At 32.0% G+C, this 24,770-nt stretch overlaps 1 protein-coding gene across 4 annotated transcripts in view; it reads left to right on the top strand.

The window, feature by feature from the left end:
* Positions 1–3,372: 3,372 nt before the first annotated feature.
* LOC139489204 (WD repeat domain phosphoinositide-interacting protein 2-like) overlaps positions 3,373–24,770 on the top strand; it is a 124,849-nt gene continuing 103,451 nt past the window's right edge. The window contains exons 1-12 of one of the 4 annotated variants that reach the window (XM_071275396.1): positions 3,374–3,565; positions 4,644–4,726; positions 6,930–7,096; positions 7,859–8,053; positions 9,796–9,888; positions 10,461–10,531; positions 11,194–11,301; positions 11,748–11,912; positions 13,661–13,768; positions 16,618–16,766; positions 18,777–18,797; positions 21,412–21,816. In XM_071275396.1, coding sequence (XP_071131497.1) covers positions 3,495–3,565; positions 4,644–4,726; positions 6,930–7,096; positions 7,859–8,053; positions 9,796–9,888; positions 10,461–10,531; positions 11,194–11,301; positions 11,748–11,912; positions 13,661–13,768; positions 16,618–16,766; positions 18,777–18,797; positions 21,412–21,533 — 1,353 coding nt within the window. In that variant the 5' untranslated portion in view covers positions 3,374–3,494 and the 3' untranslated portion in view covers positions 21,534–21,816. Of the gene's footprint in view, positions 3,566–4,643; positions 4,727–6,929; positions 7,097–7,858; positions 8,054–9,795; positions 9,889–10,460; positions 10,532–11,193; positions 11,302–11,747; positions 11,913–13,660; positions 13,769–16,617; positions 16,911–18,776; positions 18,798–21,411; positions 21,817–24,770 lie in introns of those variants that run through there. The other 3 variants (XM_071275395.1, XM_071275397.1, XM_071275398.1) reach the window with 3 other exon arrangements.

Raw genomic sequence — 24,770 nt, 5'->3', positions numbered from 1 at the left:
TCAATTGTGTTCATGTCTCTGGTGGTAACTATGTGTTCTTAGAGGTGAAATAATCCTATTAGTGCGTATGTACCCGTTTCAGCGCCTGACTGATACCCTGTTACTTATTCGGTTCTTAAAAGACCACACGACGTAAATGGTAAACCACAATCTAAGGCGTGGTAAAAAAAAAGGTTCTTAGTTAGTAAAGACACAGACACATCGTATGGATCAACCAATTCGTGATGGTGTTTTATTTTACGGAGTGTCATTTTTAATCTTTCTCCTCCTCATAACTTTGTTGGAGTAGTTTCTGCGTAAGGAGCACACTCCTGTATATGAAGTCTGTATAGTGTGAACATGCACGAGCATAACGTATCAACTGAGATATGTAAACACCATACGATTGTTACTGAAGAGAAATAGAAAATTGATAATTGGAAAGTTGAAATCGTCCCGTTTGTCATAGATTTTAGTCTGAGGTCGTCAATATTGAAAAAAACATCAAGGTATAAAGCAGTCCTTTTAGTATCAGTAGTATCTTTATTTTCAAGTTAACTGGGATATGTGAGATGCAAGTATTGGCTGGAATATTGGTTATTCAGTGATAGGACATCATCAATATATATGAAAGAAAAATCAAAGAATTTCGTAAGGTGCTTTTTCTTTTGTGTTTAATAAGGTTCTTGAAGAATTCTGCTTCATACGAGTACAACAACAAATCAGCCAGTAGGGGTGCACAATTGGTACCCATTGGAATACCGACTGTCTGTTGAAATATCGATCCTCCAACATTTTTCCAAGCTGAACAAATATATTGTCAATCAAAAAGCTCAGCATTTAGATAATATCATCTGCAATATATTTTCTGGTAGATTCAGTGTGGTTCTTTACAAAACAAGAATTAATATAACCCAAAACAAGAAATGTGTATCTGCTATTCCCATTTTTTATAGAAAAGCTCTGTTTAATAAGACAAAAGTCTTAATGTTGCTGCAAAATCGCAGAGATTGTGATCTAAAATTAAGCAGTAGATCTTTATAAAATTTCAAAGTACGTTGATTTTGTTGAACGAGGAATACTGCTTTCTCAAAAGTTGCTAAGACAGGGCTATGAATCAATCAAATGAAGGTCATCACTCAAGAAATTTTACGGTCGCCATCATGAGCTGATTGGCCATTATGACAAAAGTGTGTTAGAAATCATATCTGATATTCTTCCTCAGTCATAATAACCTTCCATCATTACCGAACTAAACAAAGAAATTACACGACGGGTGCCGTATACGGTGCAGGAAATGCTTACCCTTCCGGAGCACCTGATTTCACTCCCGGTTTTTAGTGGAGTGCGTGTTGTTTCTTATGTATTATTTATAACTGTTGATGTTAATGTCTTTTGGTTTTATGAGTCTTTGTTTACTCCTTGGTTTTGATTGTTATTGTCTTTTGAGAATCCCCTTCTGATAATTAACAATAGGAAATGAAAAATCATCTCTTTTTGGTATTAAGCTTCCCGTTAACGATATAGATATTAAGTTCCACGAAAGGGCAGTGTTCGTTATTAGTATAAACTTTATTTAAAGTCAGTTCAGCATGAAAAATCTCTTTAATGTACATACTGAAGTCGACAATAATGACAGCCAATATGTCATCCAAAAAAACCCTGAAGTGTTATCAAATTTTTGTATCAAATTTTGTGTTGATGGGTCTTTGCTGATTTTAGTCATAAATTGTAATTCATAACAATACAGGAACAGGTCCACAATAAGTGGTGCCCAGTTAGTTTCCATTGAACTTCATGGACGATAAACGGAATCTCCAAAGTGAAAAAAATGTTAAACAGTAAAAATCCAAGGGAAGTTATGTTTTATAGTATCAAAGCAGGTCCAATTGACATAGTTCTTTTGTTTGCTGTTAATAAAACTGACCTTTATATTATATATATATATTCACATTCTGATTTTTTAAATGACTATTAAATTAGGTTTGTGGATTTCTTCTTAATAAGAATATGAGACAAAGTGGTATATAGGTTAGAAAAACTTTGAACAGATTTAAAATCACCAATATACGCATGCAATTTATCAAGGAGTTCCAACGAATTTTTGACACTCCAAAAGTAATTGATTCCACTATTTTCACAGGTCTTATTTGAACAATGTATTATCGGAGTTTTATTGTACCAAGTGTATTAGTATGTAGAATAGTAGTGGAACAATGGCTTGAAGACGATATAAATCTATGTTTATAAGGTGTTTTGTCACCAGCTTCGGACGCCAGTAAATAGTTGAAACTTTCATTGTATTTATTTAGGCAGAGGCGGATCCAAAAAATATGTCCCCATTCCAATGCACTGATCGTCCAAAAAAGGGGGTTAGGGGTTTCAACCCCCCCCCCCTTTCCTGGGTCCGTCACTGGTATGCATGTTCGATTTGATTTTTAAACTCAGAAGAGGTGTGTCTACGGCATTGGCAGAATTTATATAGCAGACTACATATTATTCAACAGATTTAATATGGCTTTGTAAAATAACAAAACTATTTGATTTTTTTTACTAAGCTTTTAAAAAAGAACCTTCTTCAAAATTTGGATACAACTCGATTTTACGTTTTCAAATGATTTCATCAATATCATTTTCTCGATTCCTTAGTCTCTTCTATTGTTTGGTTAGCGTATTTTGGTGCGAGTTATTTTTGGTTTGAAAAAAAGATTTTTTATGAATATTTCAATATCAAGAATACTTTTATCTCGGGGCCGGCACTTCCTATATATATATATATACAAGTTGATAGGACGTGCCGCTGGAATAGGTGACCTTTAATTCAATCTTGAAAATATGTAAATAGGTGGGGGGAAACTATCAGAAATATATCATTAGATCAATAAAGTTCCCATAACTTCGTCGTCTGTCATCTTTAATAGTGTTCCCGTCTTTTTTTATCAACCAATTTTTCTCTTTGAACACTTTGGTATTCCACTCTTACATTACAGACCACACCACAGGAAACCCAAACAATATGGGAAAAGGATACATTTTTGCCAACGCATGCAATATATGAAACGGTATACATTTTTAAAATCTAAATTATATGAAAAGCTAGGTATACATTATTAAAATCTAAATTATATGAAAAGGTATACCGTGATTTTTAAAATCTAAATTATATGAAAAGGATGTGGTAACAGAACCCCAGCGACACCTCGATCAATTTAGTATTGAAGTAGCCCCCCCCCCCCCCCTCCCCCCTTAGACTTTTATCAAAGGGGATTTGCACGGTCTTTCTCTGCGGAAACCACCATAAGCGTGTTTTTAAGGGACGTTGAAACGGAATATATTCATAGTCGTTACCAGAATATACTTTCATTTCTAAAACCATTTTTTCACAAACCAATCAAAATAGTCGTTACATTTGGGATTCATCAGACAAAAATAAATAAATATCAAAATATTGCGAACAAAAACAACAAAAGTGGTAAAAACACAGCGACCAGTTCGAATTACTGGTCAAATATATAATGAACTTAGCAATAAGATCCGGCGACCATCCATCTGACCTTTTGTTCGTTAATTTTAACCAAGATTGCACGTAAGTATGACTATGATGACAGAACAAAAGCTTGAAATGTCAGCTGATGACACCAGTGTCAAAAATAGCTCATCTCTTTGTGGCGCAAAATTAAATCTTGAGTCAACCATGTGTCTGATATTACCTAAATTGTTAAAATGAAAAGACACAAAGTTATTTTCTGGAAAAGAACAGTTTGGACAATAAAACTACAAAAAGGACCAATATTGCAAAAATGGTCAATAATAGGGCTCTTCACGGTTAGTTCGGCCATATTGGATAGGGGGCAGATTTTCATAATAGAGGTAAAAATGGTGTGAAAAATACGGGAAAACATCATTAAAACAGAGCTGTTGCTTGGAAACACACATAGGATTTCCCACACTTTCATACCATTTCCACCTCCTTCCAAAAAATCTGCCCCCTATCCAATATGGCCGAACTAACCGTGAAGAGCCCTATTGCAATATGTCACAGTATATATTGCATAATTTACAGTTACTTTAAATGGTAATACCTATTGGAAATAGGTGTCAAAATTATTTTTTTTATAAGACAAACCACCAAAAAAGTCTATCTCAGTATTTGTGGAAATTTGAGTTATGTATACTGTAAGGTTCCTCATAACAATACACCTTATCTCTATTTAGTCCAATCGGGGAAAAACAGTCATTTACACAATTTCCTGTTTTGGTCATGCCGCTGAAAATAGAGGTCATCAGTAGTGAGCTGAGGGAGGAAAAACTTTAGAAAGTGACCATTAACATGATTAAGAAACTTTGATAGAGTATGATCCACTTTTTCGAAATTAAAATTGAAGTAAAAAAAAATATTTTGTTTGAAGTATTTACGGTAGTTTAAACAGGTCTCATTAAAAAGTATCACGAATGGTGCATTGTTTAAACAGGGTCCCAGATAGCTTCAACTGGATGAAAAAGTTGTGTAATTTTAGAACTTATCCGGAATGGAATAAATAGCGATTAGGTGTATGAACACAATATCCAGAACAGAAAGCAACATGTAAAGGTTTGTACATGTACATGTATGTACATTTTGTAGATTTAAAGGCCGGTTTAATATGACTATCCTTCTTTTTCAGGTCTTTGGCAGTTGGAAGTAAATCCTGGTACAGACTTTACTCATTAAATACTGTTGATAAATTAGAACCAATTTATGAAAGTGGTATGTAAAGTGTAATTCTGAACCTTCTTTAGGGAAGATCTTCCTTAAGTACTGATTTATGTTCATTCAGATGAATCAGTGCAGTTTGTCTGACCAAATTGTAAATTATTAAACAAGCATTTCATTTATGTCTGATCAAATGTTTAACAATCATTTGATGAATTTCATAAAGTCTGATTAAGATTCTATTTCTGTATAAGTAGGTCATGTTAAAATGTTCTCTTATAATCATGATAATCAGTGTGCCAGTTAGGCCGTTTTCACATGGCGGTCAGCCCGCCCTTTCCCAAGTGACGACTGTATTTTATTTTGTTTGTTTTGTTATGATCTACCATTACAATAGACTTTGTTTGCGACCCCAAGCTAATCAACGGTTACAAAAGGTGTCATAATCTGTTGTTACAGGTAGTCTATGTATCGGATGGGTCATTAATTCATTCAAATAGAATCAGTCTTTCAGCATGAAGAAATGTTTATACGACAACACAATTAGCGATGTTTACTGTAGTTTCATGGAGAAAACGTAATTGACAGAAAGTCCAAAATCATCATCAACTTGTTAAAAACAACGTTTTACTTGTTTCTGTAAAAAAAAATTAGCAAATTCAGACGTATTTGTCTTTGCCTGCCCTTCCTTAAGATACAAAAATAACAAAACCAGCCACCACTGTTGATAGTATTTACTTCTTCTATGTACTGTGAATAATCCTCCAAAGAAGGAGCACAACCAAATTAAGAAAGATGACTCATTTTATTTTTTCCTAGCATTGAGCTACCGACTTAAGATATATCTACATACTTTTGGTCTTTTGAATTATGGGAAAAGTTGAAGAGGGTGTTTGTTTCAGTTTGGGTAGGGTGCCTTGGTCACCTTTTCTGTATTCTTTATTTCTAATACAAATTTTCACTGTTCACTATATTACCTAACATTGTGCATTTACTGATTACCATTAAGCACAGCAGAGACAGAAAGGATAATTCCCAGGTATAACTTGTATGACTATAGAAACAGAATGAAGCAGAAAACCCTGCAAAACATACTGCATATAAATCTAAACTGTGACAAGCAATTTTTGATGCCTTGAAAACTTGTGTGTCAAGGTGGTTGACAATAATTTCAGCATAAAAAGTAGACAGATAAAGTTTTATCTGGGCTTACCATGTTGTACTTGTATATATACATGATATATATTACCAGTGCTTCAATGAATATAGACAATGTTTGATTAATTTCTTTATGATATTAAAACATGCCCATTTCATATAATCATATCATACGTTAAATGCCCTTTTTCAGGATTGGCACCCTGCCCCTTTGAAATCCTTGCTGGAACACTGAATTAATGGTTTAAAAAGTTTAAATGTAGTACACACTGATATATAAAAACAAGATGTGGTATGATTGCCAATTAGACAGTTATCCACCAGATTTCAAAACAAGTAGCTGTAAGCAACCATAGGCTACAGTACAGTCCTCAACAATGAAAAAAAAACATACTGTAAAGTTGGCTGTAAAAAAAGTGAAACAGAAAACAAGAAAACTAATGACATAATTCAAAACAATTTACAATAAAACAAATTTGACAAAAAAGAACAAATCACAACCACTGAACTACAGGCTACTGCCTTGAGACAGGCACATAAGAAATGTGGCAAGATTAAACATGCTTGTGAGTGCTCAACCCTCCTCTAGCCTGGGAAAGTTGGTTAACAAGACAACATAAGATTGAAGCAAGTAAATGATTTGTGTAAAAGTATCACTTTTGAAATATGCATTAAACATGGTTCATAAATAATATTTAAATTTACATGTAATTGATATAGATTTTGTGCCACAATCAATAATACCAGGTAATAATTTAATTTTGGATGTAATGCGTTTTCTTATTGGCTGACATTGTTTTGTTTATCAGCTCACAGACATAATTTTGTCATGTGATCATGACATCATCAACTTTTTTTCATAGTTTACTCTGTTTTTTTCTGTCTATTCGAAATAACATAAAAGGTGCACACTTTGAAATAACACGCTACACGGGTTATTCAGTGTGCACCACATTTTTGATGTTATTACTTCATAGAAATATAAAATAACTGATGAAGAATAACCTTTTTTTTGGATAAGTCATTGATTGATTGATGATTACTTTACAAAGGCTTTATCGCAGCAAGAACTAATTCAATTTATTTTTTACAATTTCAGAAAGTGAAGATGTGTGTATAGTGGAACGTTTATTTTCCAGTAGTTTAGTCGCCATTGTCAGCATCTCATCTCCTCGTAAACTTAAAGTGTGTCATTTCAAAAAAGGGACAGAAATCTGCAATTACAGTTACTCAAATTCTATATTAGCTGTTAAATTAAATAGACAGGTAATAATAAGTTAACAAGTAACAAATTATATATTAGCCGGTGAATTTGACAGGTAGGAAACAAGTAACAAGTAACAATTAGTAAACAGGTAAAAATTATATTTTGGAATCCACATAAACCAATTCTGATTTCATGCTCTAGACGTTGGGAAGTTTATATTAGCACTCTGCAACTACCTGAATATGAAAAAGGATGTATAAACTGTGAAACATCAAACATGTAACAAATACTGATTTTACATACAACATTAAATGTAGTTAATTTTAAAAATTTTGTTTGACATGCAGGGATTTAAAATTGAACCAATGACATGATGAGAAAAATACTGGACTTCATTACATATATTAAACAATGTAGGCACATATAATTCTTTTCATTTAAAGCTTTATAAGGGAAATAAATGGAGTTACAGAAGTGACAAATTATTCAAAAGATATATTTAATAAAAGTTATGTTTATATATCAAAGAAGACGTGGGAATATGGCAATGAGACAGCAACCAAGAACACAAATCTTATAAATGTGTGTTAAGTTTTGTTGTTGTGTTGAGTTTCATCAGCGCTGATACACAAATGAGAGCACCACAGATGTAAATTTTGCAGCTGTGTGCATCTTTTTTGTCAATGGTAGTCTTATCATTATTATTTTATACTGGATGAAATGAAAAACAATTTTGTAGGTCTGTAAGAATTACAAATTGATATTTGAAAGATTTAAAGAGATAAATAAAGTAAAAACATGTTTTTTTTTTATAATTTCAGAGGTTAATAGTATGTCTGGAAGAAAGTTTATATATACACAATATACGAGATATGAAAGTTTTACATACGATACGTGACACACCCCCTAACCCAACAGGGTTGTGTGCACTATCTATAAATAATGATAACTGCTTCCTGGCCTATCCTGGTAGTAACCAGATTGGTGAAGTACAGATATTTGATACTATTAACTTAGTAAGTGAAATACTGGAAATGGTTTAATGTTTGCTAGGTTTTTATTGTTGTGAAAATTGGGATGAGATATATTTATAAAAATTCAAAACCCACATAGCAAACTTAGATGCATGTAGCAATGTCAAATGCCAAATAATCAATCTCATATTTTTGTCCATATTTCAACAATCATAAAATACATACATGCAAAATTACTCAATTTTCAGTATAGAAATTGTCAATACAATTGCAATATGTCTGCAAATCAGCAACTCAACACTACAAGTATAAACCACAACAAAATGATTTAGATGTCATCATATGGATTTCAACAACAGTATTATCATGATTATAGACGAATAACTTTACAATATGTTAAAAAATCTAAATTGCACAGATCCTAAAACAAATTTAATCATAAGTTATTGACAATAGTAAATATGGCATTAAAACCCACCTGCCGATAGGACAAACATACCTAGATATATATAAAAAAAATTAAGCCATTCAACAGAGTTTTCTGTTTCTTTTTATCTTTCTACAGTATTCCTTTAAAGAGTTGGGAGATATATATTATATAATTCTAATACGACAACCTATTATCGTCAACTAGCTAGTATAATCACAATATATCTGCCTTTAGCGCAAACGCAGTAATATACAAAAACGGCTTACGTGTTATGACCCACTTATTTATACTTCCAGATTTTCTCAATTTTCGACATCAAAACCCCCAGTTTACATAGGCCAAGATTCAGATACAATATATTTATCTTTATTCTACAGCAAAATAAACAAATCAGTGCATTTCAATTTATTTTTCATGGTAAAATTGCAGAAAATGAAAATTCCCCGAAATGTTATTTTCTTGGCATGGCAATGAAACAAGGTGACGTGACAAGTATGTTTCCATAAACAAAAAATATCAAATGTAAATACTGGGCGTTTAAAAGCTTCTTATATGCAGCAGAACGAATAAAATTACATTGGAAGAAAATATATAAGTGAAAAATGTGATTAAAAATAAAAACTCATCAAAATTGAGTAAAACGGAACAGCCAAAACAGTATCATATGTATAGGGCTTTCACGGTAAACAAAATTACCAAATTTGTCCTATCCCCGTAGATTTGTTTTCATTTAACCATGGGTTGGGCATTTATATTCATATTTTATCCCTCTTTATTGCTCAGGGTAAAATAATAGAATATAAATGCCCAACCCATGGTTAAATGAAAACAAATCTATGGCTGCCATGAATTATTTCTTAATTTTCCTCTTTGTTTTTTCTTCTTTTTTTTTCTGCAATATACACAGCTTATCAAAATCTTATGAAATATGAGCGCAATGCCAAGGGCCATTTAATACAGATTAAGTACCTTTTCAAAGGTTTTTATTTAAGAAAAAAATTAAAATATGTGGCAAATGTAAAAAAAAGCTCTTAAATTACCAATGTTATAAATGGGTTTACTAAAATTGAGAATATATAAATAAGAGAATGTGCTATGATTGCCTTTGAGACAACTCTTAACCAGAGATCAAATAGCCTAGAGAAAGGTTAGCAGCAGTAGTTCACTGTATGGCCTTTAACAATGAGGAAAAAACGTACATCATACCAAACCATATTAAGGTTCAAAACAACAAATGTAAAACAATTCAAATGTGAAAACTAACAGAGTGATATATGTACAAAACAATAAATGAGAAACAGCAACTAACAATTACCATATATTTCATTTTTATTTTGTTTTTCTTTCTTTCTAGCGAGCTGTTACAATGATACCTGCCCATGATAATCCTTTAGCTGCAATAGCATTCAACGCTCAAGGTAACAGAGTGGCAACTGCCTCAGAAAAGGTATGGATTTGCTGTGTTTAAAAATTTGATAAAATTTGTATGTGATATGCCATTTTTACACATTTATAGACATTTTCATAAAATTCTAAGAGACAAATCTATTTAAAGCATCAGTAGATATTTTTAAGAATCAAATGATCATTAGATATAAATAATCTTGAATATCTGAATATAAAAATGGTTTATCCTGATAAGATGAAAATGAATGTTTATGCCCTGCTTATTGTTGTGGGGTTATAGGAATTAAATTTTTCATGTGCACATGCCCCATAGTAAATTCATCTGCCCCATATCAAGTCTAAAATTTAAGTTACAGAAGTTGACCATGAAGGTGTTATCTCGTCAACTTGAAACATTGTACTAAAATTTATGCTGACTAAAGGTTTCACTTAGATTTTGCATATTCTAGTTGAGGTCCTGTCTAGTTCTTTATCCAGTTATGTTCAGTCATTTTGTTTATGGTCAATCAAGATCAGCTGAAAGTCAACATTAAATACTATTGAAATGGATAAGGTATATGTATATTTTTTGGCAAACATTTCATGCATTATTAAAACTTATTACTATTTCAGGGAACAGTAATAAGAGTGTTTTCAGTTCCCGATGGACAAAAGTTATTTGAATTCAGAAGAGGAGTAAAAAGGTAGATGTTTTAAGAAAACTATATTTATATTTCAAATTTTCAAGAATGTTCATTCGGTACATATAGTTAATAATAGTTGTCCTCTTGGGTTTTATAAAACAGTTAATTTATTTTCTTTTATGCAAACCAATTTCATGGAAACAAGGAAAATGTATTTTCCTGAATATTGGATTTCTTGGGATTCATATATTCTGCATAGGGATCTGTAGGAAATTCTGCATTTCTTTCATGAATTAAATTCAGGGTTCACCTATTCCCACAAAACTTATGAAAATTAAGACAAATGAAATTATAATGATTCCACACTAGTTCATTAGAATGAGAAAGGTAATATAGGATTGAATTATTGAGAGATATAAGTTTTAAATCTAGCGAAAAATATTTCATACATATTTATACCGATGGCAATATTTTGTGGCATCAATATTTGGGTATGTAATAATAGTTTGAAGTGTAGAGTTTGTCTGTTATTGTGCAAATTGTTCGTTTTACCCTCTAATCAAAACATTTCTACACTCTGCGTAAAACATTACAATTGAAATTTTGATTTATTAATGTAATACATCCACAATAAAAGGTATTTACTTAGTTAACAAACCTACAACCCTCAATCATTGTACAAACCAATTCACATTTGTTTTATATCATTGTTTTATTTTCAGATGTGCCACCATTTATTCCTTAGCTTTCAGTGTGGATTCAATGTTTTTGGCAGCTTCCAGTAGTACAGAGACGGTCCATGTTTTCAAATTAGAAACCCCTAAAGACAAGTAAGAGTGAACATAATAAACATTAATTTAACTTTCATCACTTTGTATCACAATGAACATATGTGCAATAAATTTGGTGTGTTACCAAACGTTATTATGATAAAGCATAAAACAAATTCTATTCTCAAGATTTACAGGTAATTGAGAAAAATACATTTATGTTAAAAAAACAGAATATTTATAGTTGTAAAAAATATTTGCTCACATCATATCAATAGTACTCATCGACAAAAGTTAATAACATATTGCCATGATATAATTTGGTAGTTACCTTATGGGTTATCATGGTATCTATTTGTAATAGAACAGAATTTCTAAATTTCTATTTTTTCTTAATCCATTATAGTTTGTAGCTAGCTTCTACAAATTAGGAAGTCTATGATTGGATTTTTGTTTCTTTTATTTATTGTTGTATTATTCAAACATTGTATTTCTCTTCTATACAGTAAGACAGAAGAAGCCCAAGGTTGGATGGGATACTTTGGTCAAGCCCTGAAGACTTCGGCCAATTATCTACCAACACAGGTCACAGAACTGTTTCATCAAGGAAGAGCTTTTGCTACAGCTAGACTGCCTTCATCTGGGTTAATTAATGTTTGTGCTTTATCTGTGTAAGTTATCAAGAGTAAAAGACAGTAGTTGGAGGTGTTTTACCTGTAACTTTTAAAATTAAATATGTTTCCATTTCAGATGTTTGAAATTTACCAGAAACCCTCTTAGTACACTAAGTATGAATGCTTTTAAAGTGTTCAGATGAAATACTGTGGATTCATTTTATTCATTGGATCCTAGTGGTTGTGGATTTCATGGGTAAAGGTGAAGCACAAAATCCAATGTTCTCAATGAAAAACAATTTTTTTAATAGGCTTCCATAAAAAAAAGAAGATGTGGTATGATTGCCAATGAGACAACTCTCCATAAGAGACCAAAATGACACAGTAATTAACAACTATAGGTCACTGTACGGCCTTCAACGAGGAGCAAAGCCCATACCTCATAGTCAGCTATAAAAGGCCCGGAAATGACAATGTAAAACAATTCAAACGTCAAAAAACTAACGGTCTAATTTATGTACAAAAAATGAACGAAAAACAAATATGTAACACATAAACAAACGACAACCACTGAATTACAGGCTCTCACTTGGGACAGGCACATACATACATAATGTGGCGGGGTAAAACATGTTAGCAGAATCCCAAACCTCCCCCTAACTTGGGACAGTGGTATAACAGTACAACATTAAAACGGACTATAAAAATCAGTTGAAAAAGGCTTAACTCATCAGATGGATAAAAAAAACAAGTGGACATGGATGGGTACTTGTTCATCCCAACAACAAAAAGACACTAGGTACAGATCTGAGAGTACTCACAGTTAACTGACAGCTAGTTCAGAGCCTTTAACAACTTTGGTAAAACCACGAAATTAAATATTGATAATACATCTAAGTGTACCTTAATCCATGATAATTGGTACTCATGAAAATAAAGTGAATCCACAGTATATTTTGGATTGAAATATGCCTTAACCAAAAAATTTACTGCAAAACAACATGTTAATCGACACTGTTTATACTATCTCTGTTAATATAGTAGTATTATTTATTGAATAAAATGATTTAATTGTACTTACTGCCCTAGAGAAATACGTCTTGATTCATAAAACATATTCAAAGAATATATATAAGCAAATTTCACTGGTCAATTACATAATGAAGTTAATCATTTTCATTACAGTTTACTTGATGAAATAAAATTTGAATTTGAGCAAATTGCACTTGATGCCTTCCTGTACATGTAGTATGACAAATATTCAAAAACCCAGTATACTTAAATTTGAAATAATCCTCTTTATTTACCTTATCAGTAAAATGTAATGCAGATCATATCTGATTCATGAACGTTTTGTTTCCAATCCTGTTGTGAGAAATGCTAGTATTGCAGAATATCAATAAATACTGTAAATTCAGAAACTTCGATGCCTCATTTAGGGATATTATGTTTTTCGGTTGGTTCATTTGTCCTTATCCTCCCTCCATCTGTTCGTCTGTTCATCTAACTGTCCCGCTTCAGGTTAAAGGTTTTGGTAAAAGTTTAGGTCAAGGTAGTTTTTGAAGAAGTTGAAGTCCAATCAACTTGAAACTTAGTACACATGATCCCTATGATATGATATTTCTAACTTTAATGCCAAATTAGAGTTTTGACCCAAATTTCATGGTTTACTGAACATAGAAAATGATAGTGCAGGTGGGGAATCTGTGTTTTATTGATACGTTCTTGTTTATGATATTATTATATATTATTTAAAAAATGATGATGTGACTGGTGACTTGATTAAATTCTTGTCTATATTACAGGATACAGAAGATACCTAGGTTGTTAGTGGCATCTCAAGATGGATATCTATATATATTTAACCTTGACCCTACAGATAGCAATGAGTGTGTTCTAGTCAGACAACACAGGTTAGTTATGAGATATCTACAACGTATTTCTTTAATTTTGCCCTTCTGTTGTGGAGGGGGAATTAAGTTTTTCCCCATGTCCATTTGTCCCTACTTCCCAAAGTTGGTTTCCATTCTCTAACCTTAGTTTGCCTCAACCAAATGTTATGAAACTTATACTCAATGCTTCGTAATCAAGTCATCTTCCTTTTTGGAAAATGACGCAGTCATTGTTCCATTACTGGCGACCTGAACTTCATTACATTTCTCTGCCTACCGCGCTTGGTTTCGTATTTACTATTTTCTATACAAACTGGAATTTGCTTGTGTTATCATTATGCATGAGAGGTCATTGTGTAGTAATCAGCCAGGAACCAGTTTACAAACTAACTGGTTTCTGCTTGTATTCCACTACACTCGAACAAAGTTTTGTAGTTTGACGGGAACCAGTTTAGAATTTGTAAACTACAAAACGTAATCGGTTATTGTTCATTCCGTTTTGGTGTTTCATACCGACTTTTATGGTTTGAATAAGCTTAAGACCCTTCAAACATTAATGTGATAGGTATATTAAAGACTGTTTTACAAAAGGATGGAACTGTTTTGCTTTCAAAGTCGTACTATAGTGATATCTGTTATGTACGGATTTCCACTCTCACCGGTTAATTTCTTCTTTTACATGTGCTTTTGAAACTTCCTGTTTAAACATCGCAAGTTTTAAAATTGTTTTTTGAGTGAATTTAACTTATTTTAACAATCATGAAGCGTTCTAGAATCATTTTCAAGCAGTTTCTTCTTCTCTTTGATGATGGAAAATAGGTTTTTCTCAAGAAAATACCGCAAACGATCGCAGAGGAATTGAAACGTACAAGTCAAGTCGGCACCTGGTTAAATTGGCATCTAGTCAAATCGGCACCTATTTGACGTCAATTCGGCATCCAATAATAATTGTTATAATATTTTCTATTCAATTAATTAATAACTGTTACCAAGTACATAGTGAATATGTTGTTGTGTATTTAGGTAAACAACGAAACCAAAGTGAAATTATGTTGTTGTGTATAAAGGTAAACAACGAAGCCCTTACCCAAGCTGTTGTTTTAACAAATAGACAATTATTAAAATAAAATGGAAAACTATGAGTCCCTTTCAATAAATCAAACTTTCATGCCAAATAATAAGCAAATTCAAGGTGTTTTTTTTTCTTCAGTAAAGTTTAAAAAGCATTAAACAAACAATCCTGTAAAATGCTCAACTGGTTTAAATAATGCATAAAAATATCCAATATCTCATGTATTAGTCCAAATAATTATGACGTCTGGCAAGGCTATTTTTTTGTCGAGCCTGCAACTTTTGTTGCAGAAAGCTCGACATAGGGATAGTGATCCGGCGGCGGCGGCGGTGTTAGCTAACTTCTTAAAAACTTTATATTTTAGAAGGTGGAAGACCTGGATGCTTCAAACTTTGTATATAGATGCCTCATGTTACGAAGTTTCCGTCAGTCACATGTCCAATGTCCTTGACCTCATTTTCATGGTTCAGTGACCACTTGAAAAAAAAGTTCAAATTTTTTGTAATGTTGAATTCTCTCTTATTATAAGTAATAGGATAACTATATTTCATATGTGCGTACCTTGCAAGGTCCTCATGTCTGTCAGACAGTTTTCACTTGACCTCGACCTCATTTCATGGATCAGTGAACAAGGTTAAGTTTTGGTGGTCAAGTCCATATCTCAGATACTATAAGCAATAGGGCTAGTATATTCGGTGTATGGAAGGACTGTAAGGTGTACATGTCTAACTGGCAGGTGTCATCTGACCTTGACCTCATTTTCATGGTTCAGTGGTTATAGTTAAATTTTTGTGTTTTGGTCTGTTTTTCTCATACTATATGCAATAGGTCTACTATATTTGTTGTATGGAATGATTGTAAGGGGTACATGTCTAGCGGGAAGATGTCATGTGACCTTGACCTCATTTTCATGGTTCAGTGGTCAATGTTAAGTTTTTGAGTTTTGGTCTTTTTATCTAATACTATGGATGGAGTATGGAAATATTTTATGATCTTTATGTCAGTCGCGCAGGTTTTATTTGACCGTGACCTCATTTTCACGGTTCATTGCACAGTGTTAAGTTTTTGTGTTTTGGTCTATTTTTCTTTAACTATAAGTAATGGGTCAACTATATATGTTGTATAGAAGCATTGTTAGCTGTACATGTCTGCCTGGCATGGTTCATCTGACCTTGACCTCATTTTCAAGGTTCATTGGTCTTTGTTTAGTTATCTTGGTTAATGTTAAGTTTATGAGACAGTTGTAATAAAACTATACTTAGGACTATCAGCATAATATCAATGATTAGTATAGAAGGCGAGACATTTCAGCGTGTGCACTCTTGTAAAAATAAGGGGTCCATGCAGTTTGAATGATAAAAATCAGTCGAAAAATGCATCATATGTCACAGTTAGACGTCGCGAAAATAACATTTTACGATAGCAACGTCATTACCTCCCCTGTAACTGTCTGGTATGCCCTTAATGTGATCTCTAAAAAGTTTATTTTGTATTTATGACATAAGCTATCCCACAACTTTCAGATTCTTATATTGAGTGTTAGTAATGATAAATTAATGTAAATTGACTGGAAGAAAAAAAGGAGATATAATTTTTGTTTGTTAAAATACTAAAACTAAATGCATATTTATAAATGTACTTGTACATTATTTAAGTAGTAGAGTATTATGTATATTTGTTATGAATATTTCAGGTTAGATGGCCAAACTGGGGACAGCCATGTAACTGAAGTTATGCCCTATGATAAACCATTAACTCAACAGTTCGGTGATTAATTTATTTGATGTTAATATTTCAGGTTAGATGGCCTAACTGGGGACAGCCATGTAACTGAAGTTACGCCCTATGATAAACCATTAACTCACCAACAGTCAACCACAAGTTATGCTTCAACGGTGAAGAAACCTGAAGCCACAGTAGGTGCAGGATCAAACATGGCTCCTCCAGGTAAGCAGAGAGAGGACTCTGTCAACCTTATAGGCACGAGTTACGCGGAGATGCTCAGGAGGAAAGGTGGGCCACAGGGTGCTATGCTAGATTGTGAACCTAGGGCAACCGTTGAACAAATTGATGAAATTTTATCAGGCCCAGGTAACGTAAGCTTCACCTACGAAATGGAACGTGTTCAACCCATAGGCAGACTTTATGTTTCTAACACGATTTTTATTTGACCTATTCACTTCTTCTTTTTCTTACTAACATTCTGAAAAAGAAGGGATGGCAATGCATGATTTGTTTGGTATTGTGGTAAAGAAACATAGATTCATTGCTTGACATGTTTTTTTTTTATTTGCTATTGTTTAAATGTCTGCATTTTTAGACATAGAATTCAGATTATTTTTAGATAGAGACTTGTAGGCTAGTATTGCTTTTCTTTGGTCTGCCCTTCTGTCAAGCAAGCATGAGTCATATTGAAAAAAAGATGGTTCATTGTGTGGCATTATTCATGATAATCATTTCACATGGTCAAACTCTTGTTTGTAATGATTTCTCTTATTACGATAAAGGGTCTATTTATCAAGACTTATAAGTATAAGTCATGTTTATGTTGTTAAATTGGTTGCTATACACTCAAATATAAGGCAGTTATTTTTAGTTTGATTGGTTGTTAGTTTATTTCAACATTATTTATAGTTTTGCATTGTTTCTGCCAGGTCTTGTGTCTTATCAAAGTAAAAATATACTTAGGAGCCAGCTGAAACCTGTCTCTTGGTTCATGGTTTTTCTTACTGTGTTTAAGGCCAATTGGTGGCCTTGGGCTGTTTTCTGCTCTTTGTTCAAGTTGTTGTCTCTTTGACACATTCCAAGCTTCCATTCTATTTATTCTACTTGTAGATGTTTAATACAAGTTTTTTTTGTAAAAAATACTTGTTCCAATATGAAGGTTATCTTGTATAATGAAAGTCAGTGGTTCAGTCTGTCTGTGTCCATTCAGTCATTTGTTCAATTGTCCTTATGTCCTACTTTAATATCCACAACTGCAACTAAACCACTTGAGAGAGTTTTGTTGAAATTTCACAGAATCTCTGGGTTTGCTTTTTGATGACATAGACTTTTTCAAATCTCAAGGCTAAATGTTTGTATCTGCTTCATCTCCTAAACCCATCATCACAATTTTAACAAAATCAAAATCTCAGATCCTTTACTGTATAATGGTATGGTGCACTACCTAATTTTCATGCCCAAATTCCCTTTGCAAATAATTGAGTAGAGGTATCATTTATGAGTTTTGGTCACAGTACCGCTATGTTTTTCAAGGTAAGTATGCATATCAGTTAAATCAGTGATTACCCAGTTTCTGCCTTAATGGGTCTCGGGTATATAAAATCAGAACATACAAGGCAACATACAATGATATATGGAAGAGAATCAGACAAGAGAAAAGTACCAAAAATCTAATTGAATCCTTTAAAAACCTTAAACTGATTTAAAATGATTAAACTGGGAAAATATTACATATATAGCTATTGTGTCATCTTGATATAGTTATTTTATTCCATCAGTAAATAGTAAGGGATAATTGCATTGTGGTTATTTGATATCATGGTTGCATAACTCTGCTCATTAGAACCTTTTGAAAATTTATACTATTTTGATTGATTGATTGATTGCTGTCTGCTAAACGCCACCTTAGCCCTGAAAGACTATAACACTGTGGGAGCTAAGGCAAATATTTTAACAGTTTTGTTCTATTTTGAACATTTAAATCTGTTGTTCATCTTTTTTCACCAAATCCATGAAAAATTGGTTTTCGATGAATTATATTGAATTTCCACATGACTACATCCACAATTTAACTTGAAAAATTTTGATATATTTTTTATTATTTTTCGTTGCATTAGGTAAGAACTATTTTTGAGACAATATGGTAACAAAAATCATTGAAAATAAGAAACAGTTTTTCCAACATTATCGTTATGTAGATAAAAATTAATTTGTATGCTGTTTTTTTATCAGACTCAATTGCAAAGATACTAGGTAATTTTGAAAATTATAATGCATGCAAATGATTAACAGAAAAGAAAAAGTGCTATAAATAGATTAATAAATTTTGTGATATATCGTCCATTCACCACATTTGTCATTTTACACATTTCAGCATGTGTTTTTTGGTTCAGCTTTAAATAATAGTACAGTTTATTTGTAAGAACAATCATAAAAAACAATGCTAGTTTTTATGATAATGTCATGTTTAGTTTAAATCATGCATGTTATTTTACTGTTTTGCATAAACAACATGCATCATTATATGTATTTAATTTGCTCGAATCTCCATAAATTTTCTGATTGTGACTTGTACTGGAGGGAAAAATGTTGATCATAATTCATGTTTTTTTTATGGTAATTTCTATAAAAAAAACAATTCCTACACTGCAACTTATGCTATTAAAGGGAAATAAGTCATAGCAATTTACAATCATATAAATGAGTGAAACACAGAATCTATATAGATTTCCTTTAATTTTACAACTTCAATATTTAGGGGGGAAATAAAGAAAAGAATGAAATAGAAATCAAAGAAAAGATATTTAGATCTAAAGGAGTCTTATTATTTAATGTATATAAAAGGACTCACTTCATAAACATAGTAGAATAATTATTTTAAACAAATCAGTATTTTTTGCTTTACATTATAAATGTATAAATCATCATAAAAGATAAGAAGGGTTTCGTATGCAAAATTAATTTGCTGTATATAACAAAATCTAGCTTCCTTAAAATTATTTTAGTATTTAACCAAATGTAAATATATATATGCTCATGTGTATATTCAGTTTATTCTAAAACCATAAATATTTATTGTATACAATCTAACTGAAATGTATATACAGTAACTTGTAATAGCATAGTCAGTTAATACATGTATCTTGAATATCTTATATAAATATTTCACTATAGCTAATGTCCATCTGATCATTTCCACCCATCCAGGGTTAAGTGGACACAGCTGTGTGGGTAAAACTTCTAGAAGGTTGTCTGGGCCTATCCTACAGATTGAACAAGACAATTTCTGTTAGATTAAACAAGACAATTTCTGTTCATTCATCATAAAAATTAAACCAACTGTATATTAATAAAATTACTTGAGCTTTTAAATTGAATATTTTAAAACTAATTATATATCATAAGATTTGAGTTTGCCCAATAGGACAGATTATTGTGGCTGGTGGAAAATGCAAAATTTACATGAATTGAATTTGTAGTATAAGTAACATGGTTAACAAATAGTTTTTGTTTCAAAAGCCTGTCATGATAGTCAATTCCTCTTTGACCTATGGTGTCTTAGTTATTAGTTTAAGTGTAGTTATATCTGTTAATTGCATTTAGTTGCTTTTTTTTTTTTACAGTTTATATTGACCATGTAAGTTGCCAAGTTTCTCTATACTAAAATTGGCATTGCATTCATAATATCGTAACTATCTCGTAAGTTGTACTTTCATTTGTTCTTCAAAAAATTTGTCCAGATTTTATTCAGGATCTCTAGATAGAATTAATTGTTAATTTGGCAACACTTGATAAGTTCAAATTTATCTTGTTGGATCTATCTGACATCTACTTCAAGTTTTCTGATTCTGTGAATGACGAATTAAGACAGCTTTATTTTTTTCTATTCTAGATATTAACTGAGTTATTAATGATCTCCCTGGATTTTTTAATGAAGAAATTTTGAATATCTCTTCCTAGAAGCTTTAATGAGAATAAATGTACATTGATTTCGGATCAAGTTTCAAAACAACATCTGCAGTATGAAAGTACAGAATAAGGCCCAGTGTTTATAATTATTTTGACCCACACAGTGCAACAACACCTACTTTTGGTTTTGACGATAGGATACATAAAATTGGGAAATGATATAAAGAAAAGAGAAAAAGTGTGTGTTTAAATATAAATAAAAATAGAATAATTTACCCCCTAAAAATACGAAATAGAAAAAAATTACCTTGAAAGGAAAAAATGACCTTGAAAATCAAATGATAAAGAAATGAAGACCTACATCCCCCTTTGTCATCCAGATTCAAGTGTATCTTCTACTGTCTTTAAATGTCTTGATTTTATGATTTCCCTACCTTTTATAGATATAAATAAGAAGATGTGGTAGGAGTGGCAATGAGACAACTCTCCATCCAAATCACAATGTTTAAAAATTAAACCATTATAGGTCAATGTACAGTCTTCAACATGGTGCCTTGGCTTACACTAAACAGGAAGCTATAATGGACTCCTAAATGACTAGTGTAAACATGTTTGTTTATGTATGGTCTTCTCATCATTAACTATTAATTTTCTTGTTTTTAGATTTAGCATAAAGAATTGGAAACATATCCAGATATCTTCAAGCCTGTCACTTTAGAAAGAATAAAAGAATATCATTGAAAATGTTTATTATAAAGATTATAAAAGACTATGAATGACCTAAAGATTGACCACGCTAGCCCTACTAAAAAAAACAATAAAAACAACATATAGTTCCTATCACCTGATTTGATTAATGCACACAATTTAGTGGTGTTCATTTTACTATGAAATCAAACATTTAGTACAGTCACAACATTTCTATAACATTGTTAATTGTGGTTATTGTTATTTTTAGATTCAGAACCATACCAGGAAATGGACCAAGGTGCAACAGGAGGGGAGGATCTAAAAGGACTTGGACAATTACGATTGGACGATGACAATGAATTTCCACCAATGACCCATAAGAATGATTGAATATTTAATATTATATTTTAATATTTTATATTTAAATGATTTTTGTATTGCCAATATTATAAATGTTTCTACCAAAAGTGATAGCTTTGTATTGAACTTAAAGTGGCTTAATAAGTTCTTATTTTCACAATGTGGAGCATTTTATTAATTATGACCAATGAAAATTTATGTACTATTTTGTTTTAACCAATGAGATTTGCTGACCTTTCTGCAAAACAGAACCAGTATGATGCAAAGATTGCTTTTATGAATGAACTGTCTAATAAATTATAATATATATAAAGGAAAGCTTGTATATCAATTTGATGGGTATGAATGAAAGTTGGTATAGGCCTATAGGGGATACATCATTGAGGCTGCATAACAAAATAGGGCAAATAAAAAGCCTATTAAAAAGGACATTATTTATTGGTTACCTTAGAAGCAGTATATTTTTGTGTTTTTTTAGCTCATCTGGTCCGAAGGGCCAAGTGAGCTTTTCTCATCACTTTGCGTCCATCATCCATTGTCGTCGTCGTCCGGCGTCGTCTGTTAACTTTTACTAAAATCTTCTACTCTGAAACTACTAGGCCAAATTTTACCAAACTTAGCCACAATCATCATTGGAGTCTCTAGTTTAAAAAATGTGTCCGGTGACCTGGCCAACCAACCAAGATGGCCGCCATGGCTAAAAGTAGAACATAGGGGTAAATTGTAGATTTTGGCTTATAACTCTGAAACCAAAGCATTTAAAGCAAATCTGACATGGGGTAAAATTGTTCATCAGGTCAAGATCTATCTGCCCTGAAATTTTCAGATGAATCGGACAACCCGTTGCTGCCCATGAATTGGTAATCCTAAGGAAATTTTGCCTTTTTAGCTCACCTGACCTGAAAGGTCAAGTGAGCTTTTCTCATCACTTGGCATCCGTCGTCCATCATCCGTAAACTTTTACAAAAATCTTCTCCTCTGAAACTACTGGGCCATTTTAACCAAACTTGACCACAATCATCCTTGGGGTATCTAGTTTTAAAAATGTGTCCAATGACCTGGCCATCGAACCAAAATGGCCACCATGGCTAAAAATAGAACACAGGGGTAAATTGTATATTTTGGCTTATATCTTTAAAACCAAAGCATTTAGAGCAAATCTGACATGGGGTAAAATTGTTGATCAGGTCAAGATCTATCTGCCCTGAAATTTTCAGACAATCCGGATAACCTGTTGTTGGGTTGCTGCCCTTGAATTGGTAATTTTAAGGAAATTTTGCAGTTTTTGGTTATTATCTTGAATACTATTATAGATAGAGATAAACTGTAAAGAGCACTAATGTTCAGCAAAATAAGACCTGCAAACAAGTCAAGATGATCAAAATTGTCAGTCAACCCCTTAAGGAGTTATTGCCCTTTATAGTCAATTTTAACAACTTTTATCATCATTTTTTATACGACCGCAAAATTTGAAAAATTTTTCGTCGTATATTGCTATCACGTTGGCGTCGTCGTCGTCGTCCGAATACTTTTAGTTTTCGCACTCTAACTTTAGTAAAAGTGAATGGAAATCTATGAAATTTTAACACAAGGTTTATGACCACAAAAGGAAGGTTGGTATTGATTTTGGGAGTTTTGGTCCCAACATTTTAGGAATTAGGGGCCAAAAAGGGCCCAAATAAGCATTTTCTTGGTTTTTGCACTATAACTTTAGTTTAAGTTAATAGAAATCTATGAAATTTTGACACAAGGTTTATGACCACAAAAGAACGGTTGGGATTGATTTTGGGAGTTTTGGTTTCAACAGTTTAGGAATTAGGGGCCAAAAAAGGGCCCAAATAAGCATTATTCTTGGTTTTCCCACAATAACTTTAGTTTAAGTAAATAGAAATCAATGAAATTTAAACACAATGTTAATGACTACAAAAGGAAGGTTGGTATTGATTTTGGGAGTTTAGGTCCCAACAGTTTAGGAATTAGGGGCCAAAAAGGGACCCAAATAAGCATTTTTCTTGGTTTTCGCACCATAACGTTAGTATAAGTACATAGAAATCTATGAAATTTAAACACAAGGTTTATGACCATAAAAAGAAGGTTGGTATTGATTTTGGGAGTTTTGGTCCCAACAGAATAAGGGGCCCAAAGGGTCCAAAATTAAACTTTGTTTGATTTCATCAAAATTGAATAATTGGGGTTCTTTGATATGCCGAATCTAACTGTCATGACTGTGTATGTAGATTCTTAACTTTTGGTCCCGTTTTCAAATTGGTCTACATTAAGGTCCAAAGGGTCCAAAATTAAACTTAGTTTGATTTTGACAAAAAATTAATCAGTTAGGTTCTTTGATATGCTGAATCTAAAAATGTACTTAGATTCTTGATTATTGGCCCAGTTTTCAAGTTGGTCCAAATCGGGGTCCAAAATTAAACTTTGTTTGATTTCATCAAAAATTGAATAAATGGGTTTTTTTGATATACCAAATCTAACTGTGTATGTAGATTCTTTATTTTTGGTCCTGTTTTCAAATTGGTCTACACTAAAGTCCAAAGGGTCCAAAATTAAACTTAGTCTGATTTTAACAAAAATTGAAATCTTGGGGTTCTTTGATATGCTGAATCCAAAAATGTACTTTAGATTTTTTTATTATGGGCCCAGTTTTCAAGTTGGTCCAAATCAGGATCTAAAATTATTATATTAAGTATTGTGCAATAGCAAGTCTTTTCAATTGCACAGTATTGCGCAATGGCAAGAAATATCTAATTGCACAATATTGTGAAATAGCAAATTTTTTTTTAATTAGAGTTATCTTTCTTTGTCCAGAATAGTAAGCAAGAAATATCTAATTGCAAAATATTGTGCAATAGCAAGATTTTTTTTAATTGGAGTTATCTTTCTTTGTCCAGAATCAACTTAAATCTTTGTTATATACAATATACAATGTATATTCACTTTTTTACTACCAACTGATAAATTAAAATAATCTTTACCATTCAGTGATAACAAGCAGTTTTTTTACATCTTAATATTTTATGATGTATTTAAATGAGTAGTTATTGTTGCAAACTCCATTAGAAATTTTAATTGAGATTAGTTTTGGAATAAGGGAAAGGGTGATGTGATTAAAAAAATTGGGTTCAATTTTTCTCATTTGAAATTTCATAAATAAAAAAGAAAATTTCTTCAAACATTTTTTTGAGAGGATTAATATTCAACAGCATAGTGAATTGCTCTAAGAGAAAACAAAAATTTTAAGTTCATTAGAACACA

The sequence above is a fragment of the Mytilus edulis genome, chromosome 9 (genome assembly GCF_963676685.1).
Source record: "Mytilus edulis chromosome 9, xbMytEdul2.2, whole genome shotgun sequence".
Taxonomy (NCBI): domain Eukaryota; kingdom Metazoa; phylum Mollusca; class Bivalvia; order Mytilida; family Mytilidae; genus Mytilus; species Mytilus edulis.
This window is presented reverse-complemented; position numbering and strand designations above follow the sequence as displayed.